This window comes from Hippopotamus amphibius, chromosome 2 (assembly GCF_030028045.1).
Source record: "Hippopotamus amphibius kiboko isolate mHipAmp2 chromosome 2, mHipAmp2.hap2, whole genome shotgun sequence".
Lineage (NCBI taxonomy): Eukaryota > Metazoa > Chordata > Mammalia > Artiodactyla > Hippopotamidae > Hippopotamus > Hippopotamus amphibius.
In genome coordinates, this window is record NC_080187.1 from 336,188 (window position 1) to 361,270 (window position 25,083).

At 54.1% G+C, this 25,083-nt stretch overlaps 2 protein-coding genes across 17 annotated transcripts in view; both read right to left on the bottom strand.

The window, feature by feature from the left end:
• EHMT1 (euchromatic histone lysine methyltransferase 1) overlaps nucleotides 1-25,083 on the bottom strand; it is a 159,651-nt gene that overhangs the window by 67,206 nt on the left and 67,362 nt on the right. For 11 of the 16 annotated variants that reach the window (XR_009051528.1, XM_057724261.1, XM_057724258.1 and 8 more), the window contains 2 exons: nucleotides 9,929-9,992; nucleotides 5,462-6,021 (listed from right to left, as the gene is read on the bottom strand). Coding sequence is in view for 15 of the 16 variants with exons in the window: in XM_057724261.1 (XP_057580244.1) it covers nucleotides 5,462-6,021; nucleotides 9,929-9,992 (624 nt within the window). In the remaining variant the exon portion in view is untranslated. Of the gene's footprint in view, nucleotides 1-5,461; nucleotides 6,022-9,928; nucleotides 9,996-25,083 lie in introns of all 16 variants that reach the window. The other 5 variants (XM_057724259.1, XM_057724265.1, XM_057724260.1 and 2 more) reach the window with 1 other exon arrangement.
• Nucleotides 20,725-22,113, bottom strand: LOC130846182 (pituitary tumor-transforming gene 1 protein-interacting protein-like). The gene has a single exon (XM_057724272.1). The coding sequence runs from the start codon at nucleotides 22,111-22,113 to the stop codon at nucleotides 21,577-21,579; it is 537 nt and encodes a 178-aa protein (XP_057580255.1). The 3' UTR covers nucleotides 20,725-21,576.

Genomic DNA, 25,083 nt, shown 5'->3' on the forward strand with positions numbered 1-25,083 from the left:
AGGAAATGCAGTTATTACTGAACCTTAAAAAGGAAGGAAGTTCTGAGACAGCAACAGGTGTGGATGAATCCTGAGGACACTGTGCTGAGTCCCCAAAAGGACACATCCTCATGAGGGACCAAGCGTAGTCAATCTGAGACAAAAAGCAGATGCCAGCCCGAGGCTGGGAGGGGGAGGGAGTGTTTAACCAGGACAGAGTGTCCGTCTGGGGAGAAGGGACGTCCTGGGGAGGAGTGGTAGCAGCCGCACAGCAATGTGAATGTGCTAAGTGCCCCTGAGCTGGAAAACTCAAGACTTGTCAGGATGATGAATTCTACGTTACGTGTATTTTCACACAGTGTTTTTACAAAGGCATCCTCCTCTCCTGGAGTCAACAACAGGGAGGGGCCCACAGGCCTGCCTGGGAGTGGCCCGGAGTCTGCTTCTCCCAGCAGGAACACACACGCGCTCAGCTCCCCCGCCAGGCCTCCCGCCCAGCCCCTCACGCGGCTCCCCCTCGCACAGCACGCGCCAAGGGCTCCTCCACGGCCTCCACAGCCAACCTGCCCTGGCACAGACAGCCCTGGTAAAAGCAACCTGTCAGTTCCGTCCATTCTTCAGTCCTTCTCAAATATGCGAGCTTTGTCTCCAGAAGGTCACTGCTACACCACGATCGCTCCCAAAGACCTCGCAGACCACGTGGGTACAGCCTCAACCAGCGCTTGCAGACACACGCGACACGGGCGTAAAGGACACAGGACGAGGCAGGAAGCTGAATCTGGGGAGGGAACAGCCACGTGAGGCTCATTCCCACTCAGGCACAGAATTCATTCTGTGAATTAAGGTATTATTTTTGAAAATCTAAAAAAATAAAATTAAGTAGTGCTGAACTTGGGAAGAATATTCTTTGACGTAAATAACAGCAAGATCTTTTTTGATCCACCCCCTAGAATAACAGAAATAAAAACAAAAATAAATAAGTGGGACCTAATGAAACTTCAAACCTTCTGCACAGCAAAAGAAACTATAAGCAAGACAAAAAGACAACCCTCAGAATGGGAGGTAACATTTGCAAACGAATCAACAAAGGACTAAGCTCCAAAATATATAAACAGTTCATCCAGCTCAATATCAAAAACACAAGCAACCCAATCAAAAAATGGGCAGAAGACCAAAACAGGCATTTCTCCAAAGATGACATACGGATGGCCAAGAGGCACATGAAAAGCTGCTCCACATCACTAATTATTAGAGAAATGCAAATCAAAACTACAGTGAGGTATCACCTCACACCGGTTAGAATGGGCATCATCAGAAAATCGACAAACAGTAAATGCTGGAGAGGGTGTGGAGGAAAGGGAACCCTCCTGCACTGTTGGTGGGAATGTAAATTGATAAAGCCACTATGGAGAACAGCATGGAGGTTCCTTGCAAAACTAAAAATAGAGTTACCATGTGACCCAGCAATCCCACTGCTGGCCATATACCCAGAGAACACCATCATTCAGAAAGACACATGCACCCCAATGGTCACGGCAGCACTATTTACAGTAGCCAGGACACGGAAGCAACCTAAATGTCCATCAACAGATGAATGGATAAAGAAGATGTGGTACATATGTACAAGGGAATATTACTCAGCTGTAAAAAGCAAGGAAACTGGGACATTTGTAGAGACATGGATGGACCTGGAGACTGTCATACAGAGTGAAGTGAGTCAGAAAGAGAAAAACAAATACCGTATATTAACACATATATGCGGGATATAGAAAAATGGTACAAATCAACCAGTTTGCAAGGCAGAAATAGAGACACAGATGTAGAGAACAACCATATGGACACCAAGTGGGGAAAGCAGGGAGGGTTGGGGGGAATGAACTGGGAGATTGGGATACCAAATTGTACGCTCTAAATATATGCAGTTTATTGTATGTTAACCGTACCTCAATAAAAGTTCTAAAAAAAAAAAGAAAAAAGAAAATAAACTAGAGCTACAAAAAAAATAAATAAATAAAAATTAAAAAATTAAAAAATAAAATTAACTAGTGCTGAACTTGAGTGAAGACCCTAAATGTGGTTAGGGATCTATCATCTGACAAAGCAAACCCACCGAGGCGGAGGAGCTGCCATCTGACCTCCCAGCAGGGCACCCCAGAGCCCCAGCTGGCCCCCCAGGCAGAGGGAGGACCCGCGCCAACAGCCGGGTCACACCTGCTCACACCCGTGTGGCCGCCTGTGACCCAGACGCCTGAAAGCACACGAGCCTGGCCCGTGACGGGGTCCCTGCCCCAGGGCTCTGCTCACCAGCTCTCCGGTCCTCGCCCTGGCCACTGTCAGGCCCAGCCCAGCGGGGGCGCGTCCTCACAGCTGGTGCCTGCCTTCCAGGTGCAGCACAGCCACCTGCACTCCCGCGGCACTAGGACCCACCCCCGCCTGGACCAAGGGCATCCAGCCAGGCCCGCGTATTCTCTCCTGAGCCCAGGGACTGCGGGGGCCATGTGGAAGGGGCCAGGGAGAGTGGAGGACACAGATGCCCAAGGAGAAAGCTGGGCCCCCCTGCAGCACCTCCAGGAGTGAGCACACTTCAGCTAGCGTGACAGGTCTACACGGGCACGCCAACGCAAGATAAAAGGGTCTCCTTCCAGAAGTCCCCACTTCCTCTGCACGAACAGGGGCTGAGTCTAACCCTGTGTCGGCACCTTCTGATGGGACAGACACTGGGCCTGAGAGGCAAACTGGTTCTGCCTTGCCTGGGGATGGGAGGCCGCAGGGCCACTAAACCCCTGCATTTTAAATTCTTAAAGGAAAACGAATTTCTTGTCATAAGCATGCAACACTTATTCTATCATTGGAATGACTGTTTTCAAAACACAATTTTCAATCAAACATCCTTTCCTAAGAAAACCAAACAAGACTAAACTGGGTCTGGGGAGTAGAGAAGCCACAGAGCAGGAGAGGCCAGGTCTGGACGCGGGCCAGGAGCCAGGAGGGCACTCAGTCTCCAGGTCTCCAGCCCCTCCTCCTGCAGGGGTCCCAGGAGCAGATGAAGTTTCCAGAGTGTGGAGCAGGCAGGCGTGGTCTTCAGGAAATCAGATTCCAAAGCCTCAAAATCCTTCCCTTTTCTTTCCCTACAACTGACCAGCCTGAGAGGGTTCCGTAATTTCCAACAAAATATGTGTTGCAATTGACTGCACACTACTAATAATTATAGTAACCCCACCCTGAACAAAGCTATAACCCTCAGAGAAACCTCATGGTCAGGGGCATTTCTTGAAACTAAATTTCAAATTGCTTTTTCTTTTTTTTCCTAGAGGAATATGACAGGGTGACGATAAAAAATGTTCAAGAATAAAAATATATTAGAATAAAATTCTAGAAGTGAAGATGGAATAAAAGTATAATTTCAAGGAGGTAAATAAATAATGCAAATGTTCTGACATGAGTTTTAAAATCGACAATGGTGGGCCAAAATACAGCAGGCAAATGAATACATGAGCTTCACCCTAAGCCTCCAACCTAACGCCAAAACTAATTCACAACACATCGTATATTTAAAGTTTACAGTGAGGAGTTCTTAGGCACGACACCAAAAGCACAGCCTCCAAAGAAAAAGACTGCGTAAGTTGCACTTCATCAAAATGAAGAACATTTGCTTTGAGAACGGCCATAGAGTCTTCAGTAGTGAGAGGATAGAGACCAGCTACAGACCAAGTGAAAACATCTGCAAACCAACACCTGACAAGGGTCCACATCCAAAAACTCTCAAAGCTCCCAAAATATCTCATTGTAGAGTGGGTGAAAGATACGAAAGATATTTCACCAAAAAGGACACACAGACAGCAAATAAGCACATGGAAAGTTGCTCAACATCGCTGGTCATCAGGGAGGCTCAAACTAAAACCGCGACGAGGTATCACAGCTGCAGCGGAGAGCAGAGGCCGCCCCAAACGCCCCGCTCAAAGGGTGCAGGGACATAAAATGTGTCAGGCTGTGCAGTGCAGCTTGGCAGTCACTTATAAGACTAAATATCCAATTACCACATGACCCTGCAATTGTGCTCCTGGATATTTTACCCAGAGAAATAAAAACTTTCCTCTAAACGAAAATGTGTACATGAATGACCAGAGCAGCTTTAATGGAACAGCCCCAAACTGAAAACCCCCACATGTCCCTCGATGGGCAAGTGGTTACACATGCAAAACCTGTCAACACGCAAAGGAGGGCCCTGAGGACATACCCTGGGTGGGGTCGAGCGTGTGGAGTGAGGGAAGAAAGCCCCTGACCTCTGCGATCCCACGTCACAGAACACCTGAAACAACACACCTCCAGAGATGGGGAATGGGGCCAGGAGTGGCCAAGGTGACCACAGAGGGGCCTCGTGGTGCCAGGTGGCCAGGTAAACCCACACTGTGTTACCCTGGGAGAAACCAGCTGGAGGGGACGTGTGGTCTCTCTGTACTAACTACGTGGCTCCCTGTAATTATTAAAATTTTTTTTAAGCTTTGGCATATACATAAAAACACTGCAAAAGGCAGAAGCCACGCTAGGGCCAGCCGGGCTGGGGGTGTCAGGGACCCCACACTGCGTGGCGTCCAGTTCCCAGCTCGCCCCCCCGCCCCACAGTCACAGCAGGCAGGCAAGGGCCAGGCAACAGGGAACCGTGGAAACAGAGACAAGCACACTCCCGGAGGAACGTCATTTCAGGGGGAAAATCACCCGAACCAGCGGTGCTAAGTCCAAACAGAACCTCCACGTGAGGAAACAGGAGTTTTAACCAAGACCACAGAAGGACTATAATTGTCTTTTGAAGGATAAGACAAAAATATAACTAAGAACACAGGCATTCTTAATTTGAAAAAACTAATCAGAGACACTGGGTATGAAAAATGTAACTGTCAAAACTGAAAACATCAACAGGTGGAAAGACCAGCAAGACGGACGTGCTGGGGAACAAACGGGGGAGCTAGACACAGGGACACAGGGGAGAGGCTGCTCGCAGAGGGAGGAAAGCCGGGCAGAACCTTCCAGAGCTGGAGAAACACGCGCGCGTCAGGCCAAGGGGCCCCTGGGGAAGGGCCCAGCGCACCAGCAGCGCCGGCACAGGACACGCCAGGGTGTCTGACTGCACACATGGACTTCGTGCTGGAAGCAGGGAGCAAACCACGGCCCGCGTCCGCAGCGCATCACACCCAGGGCCTAACCTACCGCCCACCTACTCACTCCCCAGCGAGACGCGCGGGTGCTGAGCCGCCCAGCGAGTAACTCCCCAAGGCAGAGGCGGAGCTACCGTCGGCCCAGGCGCCTACGACGAGAAGCCCAGAAAGCAGGTGACGGGTCACCCACAGGAATCCTGAGAGGCCCGCAGGTGACCGTGGCCAACAATCCCGCCACTTTCATCCACAGAAGTCCACCTGCTGTCCGCACACAAAACAAAAGAGCAGGCAGACAGGAGAGCGGCCCCACCCCGACAGGGACGCGTTACCAGGCCCGGGATGGACTTCGGCATGGTCTTCCGAGCCCTGTGGACCTTGACGTCAGCGCCCGGGGCCGGGGCCTTCTTGTCCTCCGTGTCCTTGCTGCCTTCCCCGGGCTTGGCTGGCATGGCGGCCGGTGGCTGGGGAAAAGCGCCAGGAGTCCTCCCTTTGCCAGCCCCGCCAGGGAGAGTCTTTGCAGCATGACCGGGCAGGGAGGAGGCCAGGGCGCCGGCCACCCGCAGCGGCGGCTCGGACAGGGGGGCCTTGCCGAGGAAGTAGCCATTGCTCCCGACGACGGGCGTCTGAGTGAAGCCGTCGGCTCGGATGTGGTTCGGCTTTCCCACCTCAGTGTCTCTGTCCGAAATCCCATTTTCCGCTATGCGGGCCACCGGACTGGCTCCCTCCTGCTGCGGGCTGACTCTCACGCTTTCCTGAGTGTGCTTCACCACGGCCAAGTGGCCGTTGGCATCGCTCTTGTCGCAGGACCCGTTGGTCTCCCCGTCTGCAGTCGTGTGGGCCTCCCCTCCCTGCTGCTCTGCGGAGCCTTCATCGGCAGCCATAGGTGACCCTGCGGACAGAGGAGAAGAGTCAGTGGCTTTCCGCCTGCAACCTCAACACGAGAGCCCCCACGGCTCTGCCTACACAAAACTGTCTAAAGGAAAACCACTCTACGTTCAGATGCGTTAAATAAAAAGTATGTCACAGACACTAGCTCGACGGCGAGCTGGTTAAGGGGGGATGCCCCATCCCCAGGACTGTGGTCTGCCCAGAGCCCAAGCCATCTGGCCGCCCTGCCCCGTGCGAAGAGTGGGCAGGGCCATGGTCCTTCAAACAAAGAGCTCCTCCATGAATTCTTAAAAGACTTCAAACCCATTATGCTGATTTACATATCCTCCAGGAACAAATTCATCGCTGGAAAACAAAACTGGGTAGGATTCAGAGATAGGAAACAAGGCCGCCGGAGCAGCTTCCCAAGAACAGACCTAAAGAAAACAGGTCAGGGTCAGCCAGAAGCCTGGTTACAAATCCCTGGTCTCTGAACCTCATCTCCACAACGTGATAAACAAGAAACATGCTTCCCACCAGCAGATCGACACACACAGAGCCTCATTACAGACCCCAGCAGAAAGCCCATGGTTACAGCACTGGGCGCAGAGGGGCTGTGGTCGTGTCCAAGACTCCAGCACCCATCACCCACGTACCCCTGTCTACAGCACAGCACCTGCCACGACTCCATCAAGACTGCATCACGACTGCACTGGCCCCTGGAAGACGAGGTCTGTGGTCACTGCTGTACCCTGAGCACAGAAACATGAGTGCAGTAAGCACTGTCTGAATGAATAAACAGCTACTTCCCAAAACAGAATTGGTGCAAACCTACTCAACTTGGAGAAGGCTGAGTGCCAATCTGCAGCAAAGATACACTTATTCAGAAGTGCTGCATGATTCCACGTAAGCTCAGAAATGACACCAGAACATCCGTTAACACCACAAAGGTTCACACAAGAGTGGGGTCCCAGGTGACCCCACAGAAGAGAGAAATGAGGAGAGAGGCCTGGCGACAAGGCGCGGGCTCTATCAGCAAGCCAGACATGAGCGCAACGAGGCTGCCAAATCTCCCATCAAGCACAGAAACCAAGGGCATTTTCCTACGCTGGCCTTAGCTTCTGAAAAAACGTAAGAGAAAAAATAAGACACCATTCACAAAAGCCGGAAAACTATAAAGGATATAAAAGTTTAACCAAGATCATACAAAGCCTCTGTGGAGAAAAAAAATTTTAATAGAAGTATCTCAAGACCTTGAATGTGATGGCAAAAATACAAAGATGTAAGTCGCCTCAAATTAACTCTCTAAATTCAAGGATACCCTAACCGAAATTCCAATCTGTATATTGAGGAACTCCACAACCTTACACTAAAATATGCACAGAAAATAAATTTGTACAAACAGCAAAGTAAATCATGAAAAAGAACAGTGAAGGAAGGGGAAACGGGCCTCTCCCAACACAGAGGAGGATGTGGATGTGGACAAACACCCAGGGGCCAGATGCTGACAGCCGATCACAGTGGCAAGTTCCTGGGACAAATGCATCTTCACTTGCAAAAGAATGAAGTTAGACCCTTACCTCACACCATATACAGAAATTAACTGAAAATGTATCCAAGATCTAACTATAAGAAGAAAACGTAGGCATAAATCTTTATAATCTTCTATTAAGCAATGGTTTCTTAGATGCTACAACAAAAGCACAAGCAACCAAAGAAAAACAGATAAACTGGACTTCATTTTGTGCCTCAAAGGACACCATCAAGAAAGTGAAAAGATAACCCACAGATTAGAAGAGAATATCTGCATATCACTCATCTTATAAGGAACTTGTAACTAAAATATATTTTTGAAAACCTCTGGCAATTCATCAATAAAAAATCAATAACCAATTTTTAAAACTGGCAAAGGATATGAACTAACGTTTCTCCAAAGATGATGTACAGGTGGCCAACAAGCACGTGAACAAATGCGCGGCACCACCAGCCAGCAAGGAGACACAGCTGGAAGCCACCACGAGGCAGGTGCCACTCCGCACCCATCAGGACGGCTGGAACAAAAAGAAGGTGCCGGCAAGTGTCATCAGAAGCCGCCCTCGCTGCTGCTGGGAATCAGTCTGGAGGCTCCTCAAAAGGAGGGGCCCAGGCCTGGGCTCAAGGGCCACGTGCGGAGGAGCCCGGCGCCTGGCATCACTCATCCACAACTTCTTAGAAAAAGGCCCAGAAGGGCAGACAAGGTGGGATCCCACGGAAGGGAGCATCTCAAGGAACAGGGAAAAGGACAGCACCAGGAGGAAAACGCCAAAGCAGGTCTTCAGAGGTCCCACCACTGTGAGGAAGGGACAGGAAGAACCGTGTGTGCGGGGCAGCTCTGGGAGGCAAGCCCCCCAGGGCCAGCCAGAGGCGCAGTAGAGAGGGACCCATGGGCCAGATGAGGCACCCCGAGGTGTGGGGCAAGGGTGGAAGCAAGACAGGGCCACGGCCTCCTGTCCACCAGGAACAAGCTGGGTCGCCTGGAAAAGATGCCCCAGGGACAGAGGGCAGACCTGAGCTGGGCCCCCAGCGCGCTCTAACCTGGGAGGAGGTGAGGCTTGGAAACAGGCCTGGGCAGAGAGGCAGGCGGCTGCACACCCCCACCCCACCCCCACCCCACCCCACCCCCACCAGCTCCGAAGCCCCAGCAACTCCACGGAACCTGAAGCATTGGTCAGGCGGTAACACACAGCCAGGTAGGCCAGCCCCGCCCTGTGCCTGGGCCGCTGGGTCCCTTTCTCCCAAGGCAAGGCTGCCCTGCCACCGCCCGAGCTGGGGGCCCACATGCCGCCTTCACCCACCATCACCCTCAGGTGCACACGTGGCGGTCACAAAAGAAGAGGACCCCGTGGATGTGAAGAAGTGTCAGAGCGGCCAGGGACGTGGTGGGGCGGCATGGAGGTGGCGGAGCCATGGCAGTTCCCATCTCAGGGGCTGCGCCACAGCTCAGGAAGGGCACGAAAGGCGGCCGCCAGCCTGGGGCGCAAGGTGGTCCCACCGCCAGGCCACGCGAAGCCTCATCCTGGGAGGCTCAGCGCCGCCCACGCCAAGCACGTGGGTCCACACAGGCCTCTGTCTCCCTGCAGTGCCTGGCAAGACGGGCCCCCAGCCCAAGCTCCGAGGATTGGTGGCCCTCGCCTCCCACTGCCGCACACACTGCAATCTCTCCGGCCCCACCTCAGCCACCAGCGGGCCACTGTCTGTGTGTCCCCAGCGGATGGAGGCTGGGCGTCTGACAGCCCAGGTGAGCTCACCTGACCTCAGCCCCGACCCAGCCTCCTCCTCCCCAGGTGAGAGAAGGGCAGACGTCCGGGGCGGGTGTGTGGCCGGAAGCCGGGAGGCGACCTCTGTCACGAGGGGCAGGAGCACCGCGCAGGCAGGCTTCCTCCCGCGTCAGTGGGGACAGAGCCATGCCACCAGCCGGCAGGATGACACTGAGACACGTTTCTCATCCGTGCAGCCCTGCTGTTCACAGAGGTAGTCCCATGCGGATAGAGCCAGGCAGACACCGGCATCCAAGGCTCCCAGCCACCGGCCTCACCGTGTCCAGCCAGGACACTGCTCTCCAAAGGGGCCTGCCCAGCCCCGCCAGGCAGCTCAGGTAGGACAGTGGGATTCACCTGTCCCAGAGCTAGCCTCTCCCAGCCTGGCTCCGCGCAGGGCGGCACGCCCCCCCCCCAAAGCTCCCCTCTGTACCAGCCCCTCGCCAGCCTCCCTCCACCTCTGGCACCTCGGTGGCAGCTTCCAAGCCCTGAGACCTCATGCGGCTGCCCTGCTGCTGACCCGTGGCGCCCTGAGGGACCAGGACGCACAGAGCCTTCACCCTCTGGGAGGACGCGGCCACACGGCGGGCCTGGCCGAGGCGGGGTGGCTGGCGGGGCCCCGGGCGCCCTTACCTTTGCTCGGCAGCTCGGCTCCCAGGCTGCAGTCCTGCTTGGTCTCTCCCTTCGCCGGAACCGCCTGCTAAAGAGAAACAACCATCAGCCGGGCTCCGCCAGCAGGACTCCAGTCCGTGGGTGTCGCATCCGAATCAAAACAAAACCACCGAGCACAGGACAGGTGGGCACCTCAAGTCAGTGGGAAATGCTCTTGACATGGTCTCTTCAGGAGGATCAGCACTCAAGAAACTTCTACATCTACTGTACTGGGGGGACAGTATTTTAATAATAAGAACACACAGCTTAGGTAACTAAAACTGCAAATGTTTCCTCTGTTATAGGAATGCTACAATTTTTTTCTGCTGCTGACAGTAATTCGTCTACATATTTCAAATGTCCAACAACGTACAGAAAAATTAGAGAAATGGTTAAATCGAGAAAATTCAACAAAAACCTGAATCTACTTGAGTCTACCGTACAGAGGCATGAATTACAACAAAGGCTCTCGCAATGGTTTCAAGACAAAATTCTTGCCTTCAGGAAGGTGAGAGTCTGGTGAGAGACTGCACGTAAACACACAACGCACCCCTCAAGCGGGGTCTCTGCGGCGCCCCGTCCACGGGCGGAGCAGCTGCCGCAGAGCCTCTAGGCATCTCACTCCGATGTCCGGAGTCAAAGGGCGAAACTTCCTTAACGCCTCAGTCACGTCCTGGAATGTTTTCTCCAAAGACACCACAAAATATTCTCACGACGCTCCTGAGCCAGAGCCCCGTGCTGCTCTCATGCAGGGCCGGACGGTTCCCGAGAGCCGTGCCCGCCAGGCCACCCAGACCCCCCGTGACGCCCTCAGCACCCGCCAGCTGACTCCGCCACCCCAGGCCTGCAGGCCAAGAAAGGGCACGAGCACCGCCAGCTCCCTCCGGCCGCTTCCAGGCTCCACCCGCCTACCTTCCCAGGGCTCCACGTGTGGCCTGACCAGTGGTTTGAAACCCAGGGGTTTTCAAAGTGTAAGCTGAGGACCCCTGGGGCCCCTGAGAACCTCTCAGGGGGCCCAAGAGGACTTGTTTTCTGAGGCACATGTGCACACACACACACACACACACACAGGGGTTAGGGGTAGATATCCACTCCTAGCTGGCCACACAGGATCTCTTGTTCTAGGAACCGAGGAGCTCAGTCATGTCCGTGGCCACATGGATGAAGGCCGGCCACCATTCCTGAGCACCTGCCGTGTGCCAGGCACCTGCCAGCCCAAAGGGAGGCCTCAGTGGACAGCCGGGTCCAGGCCACAGGGCCAGCTGACAGTGGTTTTTACCCCACAAGAGGCCTGTAAACAATAACAGACAAGATGTGACAGAGACCTCTGTAGTCAAAGCCACGTGTGGTCCTTTTCAGAAAGTCCTCAGAGCCCTGTTCTAGTCGGAGAAGAAGAAACAAACACATTAACTTCAGCGAAAATGTGGGGTGCTGTGACGTTATAAACAGGGGTGCAAGGCTGCAGCGGTGAGGGGGTAGCCGGCTGGGGGCCCTCCTCCAACCCCTCCCAATGGCCGTGTGCTCATACCATCCGGGGCCTGAAGTAAACCGCCCTGGTCTGTTGGTACTGGCCAGCTCCCCACTGCCCCTTCTGCAGTTAGGAAGCTAGAACTTGGTGCCAGGGACTAAGGAAAAGTCAAGAAGCCTCAGAGCCTTCCTCCCCGGACAGAGGACTTTCTTCCAGGGTCAGACCTGACACGTCCCTCCTCATTAAGAAGAAACAAGCCTTCACTGTGGACAGCAACACCCGGCCTCTGCTCCCCTCAAAACCCCCTTCCATACCCTGATGCCAGCCTCTGGCCCCTGGCCCCTGCCACCCTCCGCAGGCCAAGCTCCATCTCCTCAGACAGCCTTGCCTGGACCCCACTTTGCTGCCCAGCTAGCCCCAGCACCACCAGGCACACCACCAACCTGCCTGTCCTGCCAGCACGAACACTCGGGGTCCAAGCAGGGGACCTGTCCTGTCCCCAACCTGTCGGCAGTGCCGGGCGTTAGGGAGCCGAGAAAGCGTGTGGCAGGAGGAGAACGGGGCCTTCCCAGGGGGCTGCGTGCAGGGCCCGCCAGAAGGGTGCTCTGGACCAACCCAGACGCACAGCTCGCATGTGCTACAGCCACCCTGCTCCTCGCGGGCACTGCCAGTGCCACGTCTGGAAGCCCAAAGGCCCAGAGACTGAGGCTGGGGGTGAGCTGGGCCCATGACCAGGACAGGAAGAACAGAAACTTCTTGAACTCAGATGCTCTGAGTTGAGCCTACATGTACCTAGCAAGAGGGAACATGGTTTTCATCACCTTTTCCAAAGGGCCAGCAACCTACAAATTTGACACCAACCAGGAAAGTATTAAACATGGAACATGTAGCCCAAAAGAGTACAAAACCAGAACCAAAGGGAACTGCTGGCCGAGACTTGAGGCCCTGCTAGCTCTCCCACAGGCGGAGGCTGTGGCGAACCCGACAGTTAACAGGTAGGTGGGTGACCTCAGTCTCTGCTTTGCAAGAAGAGCCTCAACTAACCCCAGAGTGAGCTTGGGATATGGGGACACGACGCGAGGAGGAAAACCTCCAGAGCAGCCGCCAGCCAACGGCAGCACACACAGCAGAAGCTCTGAGCAGCGCGCGGGCCCCTGGGCGGCACCAGCATAGAATCTTGGCTCCCACATGCCACCTCCATGGAGAGACGGAGGTTCCTAGAAGACAGGACCAACTCCAGGGCAGAGCAGGGGCACAAGATGAGCTTAGAACCTCAGACTGTGCCTGAGAAAGAAGCGCTCGAAGCTGGCGGGATGCGTCCAAGAACAGGACAGACTGAAGGGACACCCGTTCCCAAGTTTGTGACACTTTGAGCGTCAAAATGAATGATGACAGGAACAGACGGTAACCCAGTGAATAAACACCAGCATTAAATACATGAATGGATAACAGATCCAACAGGGATTGCGCCTCCTTACCCTAGATGCCGACAGCGGAAGGCAGAGAGGGTGCTGGAGCTAACGTGACCATTACAACTCGTGAGGAAGTTTCATGAGAAACGGGACCTTTACAGAATCTCAAAGTATCTCGCCACAAGGTTGTCCTCAAGTACAAAGAGAAAAGCAGTGACCTTGCAGCGGAGAAACCTCTGGCCTCACCTCATCCATGGGACAGTCACAGACAAAGCGGCAGGTCTCCTGAAGGGACGCACCCCAACCGTAACCCTCTCTGCCCCCAGGGCTCCGGAGAACAACACGCTGTGCCCTCGGAAGAGGAAGACCGAGGAGCTGGAGACCCCTCGACTCCCGTCCAGAGTGGGAAAGCGCTACGAAGGGGCTACTGTGACAGCCGCACGCATGGCGACCGGGCACTGTGTCACTGTGTGATTACCGTGACACCTTCATGCACTGCGGACCAGACGGTTGCAACAATGTCAGATATCCTGATGGTTATTCAAGAGAAATGTCCTTGTTTGAGTCTGGCCGTACCTCCGAGCCGTTCAGGGCAGACAAGGCACACATGCGTGTGGGTGTGTGCACACGTGTGCACGTGAAGGACATAACAAGCGGGGTTTGCGTGAAGGGTAGACTGGAGTCACCACTAATCTTGCAACTTTTCTGTATGTTTGAAATTATTTCAAATTCAAGTGGTTTAAAAATGAAAAGCTAGGAAAGTCTTCAGACTAGAAGCACTCTGTGCAGCCATGGGGCAGACAGGACAGAACTGAAATGACGACAGGGCGTCCTGCAGGGAACAGAGAGGACTGTCCAGAGGGAACCTGGTCCACGGCAGAGGCACAGAAGCACAGGCCTGGAGCCTGAGGACCCCAGCCCTGTCCAGCTCCTCTGTCCCCCTGTGCTTTGCCGAGGCCACCCGGCTTCTGTAGCTGCAAGGCAGGGACCACTTGCTCCAGGAGCTGCTGTGAGGACGACGGACCAGGTGCCTGACACAGAGGCAGCAGGCTGCAGCCAAGATGCACGGGGACAGAGGACACGCGTGCGCCAGGGGCTCCACAGACCACTGTGCCTGCACCCAGTGCCGCCAGGGGCCCAGGGCAGCGGGCACACGCAGGGGCTCCAGCACTGGCTGCGGGACACGTGTCCCGGAGAGCACAGGAGAACCCAGACAGAAAGACGCTAGGCGGCGGCCGCGGCGCTGGACAGGAGCAGCAGGCTCAGGAGCAGAACGGCACAGCTGTCGTCCACCTTCAACGATCAACAATAAAAAGCAGGGGCCCTCACAAAAAATCCAGGTTTCCAGAGGCTGGAACGGTGAGGAGCAGTGGTGACACTGGCAGGGCACCCGGACAGGCGCCCGGGGCTCCCCAGAGTTGGCCTCTTGGCAGGAGGGGCGAGCACCACGTCAGATCCCACTTGCTCCTGCCTGTGGGTACGGACCCTCGGAGTCTAGATGGCAGAAAACGTCCCCTGCCCCGGCCGGCCTCACTCATGCAGTTCGTCTGCCTGCTCCCTGACCTCACTGGCAGCACCTGACTTGAGGTCACCTCCCAGGAACTGTCTTGGCCACGCCTCTCAGTAATGATGCCACCACGCTCTCCCACCGGGGCTGGGGGGTGGATGTCTGACCCCCAAGCCCCTGATTTCCTACCATCCATCCAGGGCTGGGCGGGGCTGTGCCTCTCTTCACCCCAGCCCCACGGGGCCGGGCCTCGCTGCCCTCCCAGCCCATCACAGCTGCATCCCAACCGCCAACAGCCTGCACCCTTCAACCCCCTCAAATGGGAGTTCTCTGGGGTCCCCAAGCCCCTTCCAGAGGTCCAAGAGGTCAAGACTACTTCCACAACACCAGCAGGACCCCACGCGCCCGTTTCACAGTACTGACATCTGCACAGATGGTGCGAGAGCAGTGCTGCCGGCACCTAGGCAGGGATCAAGATGGTGGCACCAAACGGCGCTCTTGGTGACTGAATTCACCCTCGCAGTGGGCCCACCGCCCCACAGCAAGAACCCCGGGCCCGCGCTGGTGATGACAGAGTGGCCGGAGACGAGCTGGTGCGGGCACAGCTGCACAGCCCCCAGGACTCCCATGAACACAGAGACAAACGGCCTGCCTCCTGTCACCACCGCCAGTCACACATCTACCCACAAAATGAAGGTTCATGAACTTTCCCTCAAAAAAGTCTGTTTTAAGAATATTACGTAACACACTTTCAAATAATGCCAGAATGAGCTGCGATTTTGTTCTGCATCTACCCGAGTGCAACCAGGAACCCGCCGACACGCAGGCACAACACGCCAGGCCCTGGGAGAGCACGAGATCCGAAAACATAGCCCCGACACCCCTGCCTCGCTTTTGTCTCCTACTTAAAACCCAAGCACCTCATCAACTCATTTCTGTAAGTGACCGCTGCTGGGGCACAGGACGGAAAGAGGAGGGCCGGCACAGAGGAGAAGGGAGGGCAGAGCGAGGGCCAGTGGGCCAGGAGGGGCACTCCTGAGCAGCTGACACCAGCAGGGCAGGGGACGGTGTGCCCTGGGATGCTATCAAGTCTCCAAATAAAGGACACAGCAGCTTATCAGATGAACATAAAAAGTAAGTATCAAAGAAAAGGAATACTCTCTGGATCTGAAATTTCTGTACAAGCCTCTACGTAATAAAACCTGCTCTAAGGCTCTCCTCTAACACTTGCTTTGCCTTATTTAAAACATGGGCCCTGGGGTTTCCTAGGTGGCGCAGTGGTTGAGAATCCGCCTCCCAATGCAGGGGACACAGGTTCGATCCCTGCCCCAGGAAGATCCCACATGCCGCAGAGCAACTAAGCCCGTGCGCCACAACTACGGGCTGTGCTCTAGAGCCTGTGAGCCACAACTATTGAGCCCGTGTGCTGCAACTACTGAAGCCCACGCGCCTAGAGCCCGTGCTCCGCAACAAGAGAAGCCACGGCAACCAGCAGCCTGTGCACCACAACGAAGAGTAGCCCCCACTCATAGCAACTAAACAAAGCCCGTGCACAGCAAGCGACCCAACACGGCCAATTAAATAAATAAATTAACAAATAAATAAATCACTGAGTATTCACTTAAAAAAAGGGGCCCTGCCAGTGGCCAGTTTCTCTTGCATAAAAAGGAAGAGCAACACATACTTCTAAAGCTCACGGTAAAGAAACGTTCCTACCTACCTCGACCTTGCCTAGCCTAGCAGGTTATTCTTCTTCCCTGATCAAAGCAAAGCTCAGCGATGGGTTACAACAACGTTGTGAGTTGGTCGACTTCAAATCGAGACCTTCGCACTTCCTGCCATCCACCTAGCGGTGCGCGAGCGACACACGTTAACACACGAGTAACTGTCCAGGAATTCAAGTTCTTAATTAAGTTGATACAGCCACAGAGGCACAGGACCCAAAGGCCATTCCCTCACTCGCACGCAGACAAGAGAATTCACACCGGGAAGGTCCGCCAGTGGTAACTCATTTCCCAAAAGCCTGGTCTCATTCCTGGAAGAACCTCCAATAACATCACCTAAACTCTCCCCAGGCCACGTCACCGATCAAGGTCACTGGCCAGGGTGGAGGCCTCCCCCACGCAGCTTCCCTGAAGGCACAGCCCCTGCCCCAGCGCTGGCAGCTCCCCCTGGCGACCCCGCCCATAGCCCAGAACGCCACAGTCCCCACGGCCTGGGAACCCAACATCCCCGTCTCAGGAAGACGGGAGGTGGCTGAGCAGCACCCCCTCCAGACAACCCGCCCCACTGTCCGTCCCCGTCCGTCCCTCCTTCAGCGCAAGCTGCACCTGCTCACTCTGCTCAAGTGCCACAGTCCCCACCCAAATCACGAGGGCTTCAACCACAGGACTGGGCCCCGTCTCCGCCCCAAGACCCTCAGGTCCCAAGAAGGAAGGACGTGCACCTCCTTCACTTCCTCCTTAGGAGACAGGCACAGCCCAGAGTCAAACCCCACCCACAAAAGGGCCGGGAACCCAGACCTGCAACCTTGTCCGTGAGCATCAGACCTTCTGTCTCTCAAATGCCACAAACTCAGGCACAACTAAGACCCCACGGCCTGCAGCAGGAACGGGTGGGAGCCATGTGTGACCACCAGGCGGGCACTCTTGTCCAGTGCGCCACTGACAAACAACGACTCCACAAAAACAGCTCCTTCCGAGGGTTTTTCCTCTTTATCCTAGGCGCACCTGCCCAAACTCCAGAAGGTTTCAGGAGCAGACTTCGTAGCGGACTCCCAAACCCAGGCTGAAAAAGGGAATCCTCTCAGAGCCTGGGATTTGCAGAGACTCTGGGGCTTCGTTCAGTCAAAGAGCCTTTTACATACAAACTTTTACATAAAAAGACAGTTACAGGGTGAAACCAGTGAGGAAAGACTGAAGGGAGGTGCGGGAGGGGTGGGGTGGCGTTATACTCAAGGATACCCCTGTCTTCACAGAAACAGGACTCTTTACAGTCCTAAGACTCAATTCTTCTCTTTTTCCTTTTTTTGGCCAAGCTGCACGGCACATGGGTCTTAGTTCCTGGACCAGGGATCTAACCCAGGCCCCCTGCAGAAGAACCATGGAGTCTTAACCACTGGATCACCAGGGAAGTCAGACGCAACTCTTCTTAAACACATGAAAACAAAACCCTCCTGCCTCGAGTGTCCATGCTCCTTAAACATAACGGAAACCATCAGAAAACCCTCAGGCTCTGTGCTGTGTGGCCAAGGCTCTCACGTCCATCTGTCCCCCAGAGAACCGACAGGTCTCCCTCCAGCCTTGTCCTCCATCAGTGCCCTGCAGGCTCAGTCCTGCCACCTGGTCCGACCCTCCTCACATCCTCACACGCGGTGACCTGCTGTTTTTGACAGCAAAACCGGAGCTGGGAGCCATGATGCCAGAACAGCTCACAGTAAGAGCCCCTCCACTAGCCTATCCAGACCCTCACTCAACTTCTTCATGGCCTCCGATAAAATCCCAATCAGACCCGGCTGAAACGCACCAGGGAGGGGGACACAGTCTGCCGAGCAGGTGGCCAGGACGGGCTGTGAGCAGCAGCGACAGCACGCCCCTCGCGAAAGGCGGGACAGCCACACGCTCACCGCGAGCTGGGTCTGACCATCCCCTCCCAGAAGAACACGCTTGACCCTTTGGAACCTCCATTCTCACATCCTTCTAAGGCACCGATGGGGCTGGAGAAAAAAAGAAAGAAAACTTTCCAGTTTGTGAGCTGTTTCCTTAAATGTGAACTGGCAGATTTCGATACACACAAACCCTAAGGGAAAAAAACGCATCCCAGGAGATGAGGCAGAATCTGACCCCGTGCTGCACTTGTAAGGCCAAGTGCAGGTCCAGCCACCAGGGCAGCGGGCACAACAAGCTGCCCAAGACGTGGACGTCCAACGACATCTAAGGTTTGGATAAATGACAAGCCACGTTTTAGTATGTTTGAAGTATGTTTACCTGAACTTCCAATGTAACTGGGAATCCTGTATTCTTATTTGCTGAACCTGGCAACCCTACAATGAATCTGTGAGGGTCAGAAAAGCACAGAAGGACCCCAGGCTTCTATAATTCTGAGATGGCAATGGTTACATTTTCAAAAGACAATGTTCGGACTTCCCTGGTGGCACAGCGGTTAAGAATCCACCTGCCCATGCAGGGCACACAGGTTCGATCCCTGCTCCAGGAAGATCCCACATGCCACGGAACAACCGAGCCTGTGTGCCACAACTACTGAGCCTGCACTCTAGAGCCCGTGAGCTACAACTATTGAGCCCGTGTGCCGCAACTACTGAAGCCCACACACCTAGAGCCCATGTTCCACAAGAGAAGCCACCACAAGAAGTCCACACACCACAATGAAGAGTAGCCCCCGCTCACTGCAATTAGGGAAAGCCCATGCACAGACATGAAGACCCAATGCAGCCAATAAATAAATAAATAAATTTACTAAAAAAAGGGGGGGGGGGCAATATTCTCTGCCTTGTGAAATCATACTCCTAAAAGGAAGAATTATTAATCAAACAATTTCTTCATAAAAGAAAACACAGAAGAACCACAGAAGAAAATAAAACGTAGAGGAAAAAAACCAAAGGAATTATGAAGTCCTGCTCTTCGGGTCTTCAGGCATCCTTATGCAAAAGAAAGAAGAGGCCCGCCATCAGTTCTACAAGGGTTAAGTACGAAGTGCCCTGAGAGGCTCTCTGTGCTTTGGAAAAACAGCCCCTTAGACAGCTAGATATCACAGAAAAATTTTAATGAACCCAAATTCCTGCATCTTCCCACACACAGAAAACAAAAGAGTAAAATCATTACTACAGATACCCTTTCCCCATGACGAGCAGCTACCTTCTACCGAGATGTGCCCTTGGCTGCACGCACCCCCCCGAGCCCAGATCACAGAGACACTGGCGGGTCCCCCACCTCTTCTGAGCAGCCCCTCAGAGCTACTGAGACGCTGTCTCCCAGACTACAGTCCTCTAAGATCCTCAATAAAACCCAGCTCACGGCTCCTACGTTGCATATTTTCTGTTTCAGTCACTGCTCGTCAAGCTGATTTCCAATCACGCAGCCCTCAGTGTGGTTGTGGCCACTCAGACACCAGAGTCCCACCCGCCCCGCAGTCACTCCACCAAGAAGCCCACCCTGCCTTGCCTTGGTCTGGACCCTGCCTGCTCCCTGCATGCAGGATGACAGGGTGCCCCTTCTTGTGCCAGCAACATACCTGTCTCAGATCCCAAACAGCACATCTGTGCAGCAAGGAACCCGCCAACTCCATGGAAAATGAGAAGCAGCTGAAATACAGTCAGGCAACCAATTCCGGCTGCACGATATTACAGAGTATCTCCCAAGAAAAAGTGTAGAGTCATTTGTTTTTTTTTTTTTAGCCAGCAAAAGCGTGTATTAATCCGCTGATTGGAAACTGGTTAAAGATGAAGGCACCCAGACTTCTGGTTTCCGAGAGGTTACCGTTTTTGGCTGCTCCTAGTGCTGTTTCAGAAGGAGCACATGGCTGTGGAGATGCTCCCGGGTCGCTGGGCGGGCTCCGTGCTGTGTGGGAGGAGGGCTGCGCACTGGCAACTGGCTCTAACAGCTTGCTTCGTCCGCAACCCGGCTTAGCTTCCAGCTCAGCAGCCTCAAGTCGAGAAAGTGATTTTACATCGGCACTAACTACTGTGTTAATACAAAGTTCACTGAAGTCTATTAAAAGTTTCTTTTATGAACAAACAGTAGAAAGTAAAAATCTGCAGACTTACAAAATACTTAGGAATGTTTAATAATACTTTCATTGCTATCAAATGCCCAAGAAATCAGAGAAATAAAACGAAAGAGTTTATGACAGTTTCTTCTTAAGAAGTCTGTGAAACTTCAGGGTAGAAATGTTAAATCAGACAAAGATCCGTGCAGCCGACAGGGCACACGTCACCGAATGTGTCCTGTGATCACTGGGTCCGCGTGGACTCCCCACTGCACGTGCCGGTCCACCTACCTTCCCAGAGCTCAATGTTTTTCTCATTCAAAGCAATTTGGCAACTAGAACTATTTTCAGATTTAAGAAAGGCTCCTCACAGTGATATTACCGTCTGCTGTCCCTGCCAGGAAGTGCTCAGACCACTTACTGCAGTCCTGCATCTTGATCTGGAAGAACCAGCACATGCGGCACCACCGGGCACCGGGAGGCCACCTTACAAGAAGCCGCCTCTGAAGGAAGTTCCCAGCACATGGCCAAGACAAAGGAGAGGGCTGGGAGCTGGGGTCGTCGGACAAGCAGGACGACCGCCAGCGTCCCTGTCGTGCGTGGAGATCCCGTCAGCGGCCCCGCATTCGCTGCCTCAGCTCAGAGCCTGGCCAGCGTGTGGCCCCTGCTTCCCGAGGGCGGACCTGTGGTCACCTGCGTGCCTTAAGGGACCACTGCAGACAGCAGGGAGGGTCTGACTCAGGAGAGGCTCTGCCCCTAGAGCCTGAGGCCTGCGGTCAATGGGGCTGAAAAGAAGGCAAGCGGAGCCTCTGGAAGCCGCCCCCGCCCACGACCTATCAGCACCTGACCAACCACTGTCCTTTCAGAGGTTTTATAATCACATTTTCACCGGAAAAATATCTTGATGTTCCAGCAAAGACACAAACTAAGAAATCACCCACAAGAGGCCTAAGCTTTGACAGTAAAGCTTTTTGGTGGAATCTTTTAGGTGGGAGAATAAAATCCAAGAATTATTAAAACAAAGAAACAAAAAATCCAAAAGATGCAAGGTGAGTGTAACTACTGCTCAATGCTATTTGGTGTAGAGGTCAGGAACTGAACCTTCGTCAGGCTACGAACCAGACCCCACGGTCAACGGCAAGTCACCTGTGGTGTTCCGGGGAAACAAGAGGGGCGGGGGGTGGTCCCGGGACGGGCTGCAGGCGCCCTGCTCCCTGCACGTGGGGCTGCGCGGCCCGGGCGCAGGGAGGGTCTGCACTGGGTCACAGCCGGAGCTGAGGCCTGGGACGTAGTGCAGTTTCCTCCCCAGATGAGCAACAGAACAGAAAAGCCCTGACGGTCTTAATGTCTCAGGTGACTAAATACAGAAACAGAGAAGAGGGGACAGAAGCTCCCAGGCCTGGGCCCGGAGGGCAGCTTCCATCACCCAGGGTCGGAGGCGGACGAGGTGGCAGGGCCCCTGCGGACCAGCAGCCCCGAGGAAAGGCGGGAGACTGCTCGTCGTGCCCCGACGTGCGTCTTAGTTGTTTTCGAATCTAGCATATGGGTTTTCTTCTTTAAACAAACCGTATTTCTTTCTGATCTCATCATGCCTTGACTTCATCTCTGCTCTACACTCCTCCTGCCGGACCCTGCACTCCTCGCGCTCCCGGATGGCCCTCTCCTCGCTCTTGTCCGGCCGCCGGCTCCATGTCCTCTGGCGGCGGCGGCGGCAGCAGCAGCAGCAGATGGCCACGCCCAGCAGCAGGGAGCCCCCGATCACGGACATGGCGATGATCAAGGCCTCTAAGTTCACCCAGCACACGCCCCAGCGGGCAGAGCTCAGCCCGCAGAGAGAGCTGGGCGGCAGGACTTTGGTCACTGGGTAGTCCAAGCAGGCCTTGTCAGTGTTGCACCAAAGACAAGAGACGTTCTTCAGGCACCCTTCACAGGTCCTATGAGTGTTCTCAGAACAACCCTGCGCGGCGGCCGCTGGGAGCAGCAGCAGGAGCAGCGCGGCGCCGCAGAGGGCCCGTCCCCAGGGCAGCGTCCGCCCACGGACCCTGCCGGAAGCCATGGTGCCTGCGGCCCGCCCGTCGGTCATCCGAGTCATTTGTCTTTTGACGAAAAGGTGGGGGAGGGAGGAAACACCCAGATGTGAAGACCAGAGAAGTTATATTCTTTTATTTATTTATTTATTTTAATTGGATGCGTTGAGTCTTTGTTGCTGTGCGCGGGCTTTCTTAGTTGCAGTGAGTGGGGGCTCCTCTTCGTTGCGGTGCGTGAGCTCCTCATTGCCATGGCTTCTCTTGTTGCGAAGCACGGGCTCTAGGCGCGTGGGCTTCAGTAGTTGCAGCACACGGGCTCAATAGTTGTGACTCAAGGGCTCTAAAGCTCAGGCTCAATAGTTGTGGCGCACGGGCCTAGTTGCTCCGCGGCATGTGGGATCTTCCTGGAGCAGGGCTTGAACCCGTGTCCCCTGCACTGGCAGGTGGATTCTTAACCACTGCGCCACCTAGGAAGCCCCAGAGAAGTCATGTTCTAAAAGTTATCTTTAGGTGACACTGGCGGGTGGCTGTGTCTGTTGCGGTGATGTCACAGCACAGAAGACAGTGATCACGTTTCTATCCCACACGGGGACGCAGACTCACAGCAGCTAAGTGTCACTCAGACCTTCTCAGTGAGTAACACAAACACCTCGTACCAGTTCTCACAGCAGCACCACCTCTTTGGTTCCCTCCCACTAAGTGTAGCCACAGAACAAGCAAGTAAGAACCACCCGCCGCTTCCACAACACAATCTGTAGGTGATGTCAAGGCGGCCCCCCCATGACATCTTCCAGGCCCACACCCCTTCCTCAAGACCCAGGGCCTCGGTCTGCCCCCACTGGCCGTCACTGCACATGAGAGGAACAGGCACCAAGTGCACTCTGCCATGATGCAGTTAGCCTCAGTTTACTACATTTGCTTCCAGATGTTTTTTATTAAGACAGTTTTCGTTATACACACTGTCACCCCCCACCCTGTGTCGAGGGTTCCACCCCCACAGACTCAACCAACCACAGATCGAGGATACTCGGGAAAAACTCCAATAAGTGCCAAAGAGCAAAACGTGAACCTGCCAGTTTGCCAGGCACTATTCACATAACATTTACATTGCACGTGCAACTGCTCACACAGCACTCACACTGTATGCAGTGCTGTAAGTAATAACCACACGTAATCACCGGAAGGTGGTTTAATGTACATGGAGGATGACAAGCAAACAGCATGTCTTCCGCGTAAGAGGCCTGAGCACCCACCAGTTCTGGTACCTGCAAGGGGACCCGAAACACCCCCTGCAGGTGCCAAGGGACAACTGCACAACACAGACTACTAAGGTGAGGGTTTTGTGAGGACTCTCCCGGCAAATCGCAAGGAACCCTTCTCACGAGGGTGCAAAGCATCCGCACTCCTGGTGCACGGAAACCTCTCTTATCAGCGCTGTCCGTTCAGGGCTGCTGGCTCCGCAGGCACTGCTGTGCAGGTGTGAACACGTCACATCCATTCATTTGTAACCGCGGTCCGAGCAAAATGGATGCCCCACTTGCCATCTGCATGAAAGAAGAGCAGCGTGCAGGGACTCGTTTTTTGTGGTCTGACGTTGTACCCGGTGCCATTATTTATTGAAGACTTTGTGCACTGTATGGAGAAAGTGTTCTGTCGCGAAAAAGTGTGTATGAATGGATAGAGAAGTTCAAGGAAGGTCGCACAAGTGTCAGCCATCAAGAAGGAGCCAGACGCCCGTCCACGCAGACATGAAGACGGGTGCATTCGTGGCTCGCAGCTCAGCCTAAAACATTTTTTAATAAGGGAACACAAAAGCTTGTTGACAGATGGACGAGGTGTATTGAAAAGCAAGGAGATTATGTCGAAAAATCATGTATCTGTCTTTTCTAAAAGTTAATTAAATTCTACAGCCAGAGTGCAGTTAGTTTTTGACTCACCCCCATACTTAACTGTCAGACCCCGTGAGCCTCCTCACGGGCACCTGCACCCACTCACCTGAGAGGCAAGGGGCCTTCCCACCCAGGTGACAGCCTCGGGCAGACCGAGACCCGCACTCCGCCCAGGAGGGCCCCATGGCTTGGCCTCCCAGGTGCCTGACCACCCGTTTCTACCACACTGCTGACTTTTCTCTTGTTTGTTAAAAAACGATGGATGGTGAGGGAATGAGCATAGAAACTCTGACATTACCTCCTAGAAGATCCCTAAAATTCAAAGATAAATAAGGGTTAGATATATTTTGGATAACGTATATTATAAGGGTTAGTGACTTTCTCAACTTAAATGTTGAAGACACGTCACAACTAGAGAGAAGCCCACGCACCACAACGAAGATCCCATGTGCACAACAAAGACCTGATCAGCCAAAAAAAAAAAAAAAGTTGAGGACAGGGACTTCCGTGGTGGGCCAGTGGTTAAGACTCCACGCTCCCAATGCAGGGGGCCTAGGTTCAACCCCTGGTCTGGGACCTAGGCCTTTCATGCCGCAGCTAAGGCCCAGTGCACCCAAAATAAATAAATATTTATTAAAAAAAAAAGACAACGTGGGTGTGTCCACAAACCAGTAACAACCACCACGACAAGGACCATCCTCAGGGAAGTCGGTTTCTGGGAGCTGGGAGTAAAGACCCCGCCAGGTCAGCGTGGAGGGGGAAGGCCTCTGAGGGGAGGGTGCGCGGGCCTCGGCCTCCCCAGGCTCCCACAGCGGGGCTGCACAAAGACCCAACAGCAAGCCACCTTGGACGTGAGCGTCTTCCCACACACTCACCCTAACCTACCCACCACAGGAGTCCTAACCTCAACAACAAGGTTACAGCCACAAAAAAGTGCTGGAAAGTTAAAACTGCTTCCAAACACTTCATCTTCAAAATGCTGTACTGGGACCCCCGGACCACTCGCCGCCCCCACCCACCCCCAGGGCCAGGCCAACCCCAAGGGCGGAGCAGGAGAGAGAGCTCCAAAAAACACGGAAGCTGACACAGTGGCTCGCAGAGCTCGCGCTC

What these genes read in the sequence shown, in the direction of transcription:
- LOC130846182 (XM_057724272.1), bottom strand. Translation starts at nt 22,113, where the DNA reads ATGGCTTCCGGCAGGGTCCGTGGGCGGACGCTGCCCTGGGGACGGGCC.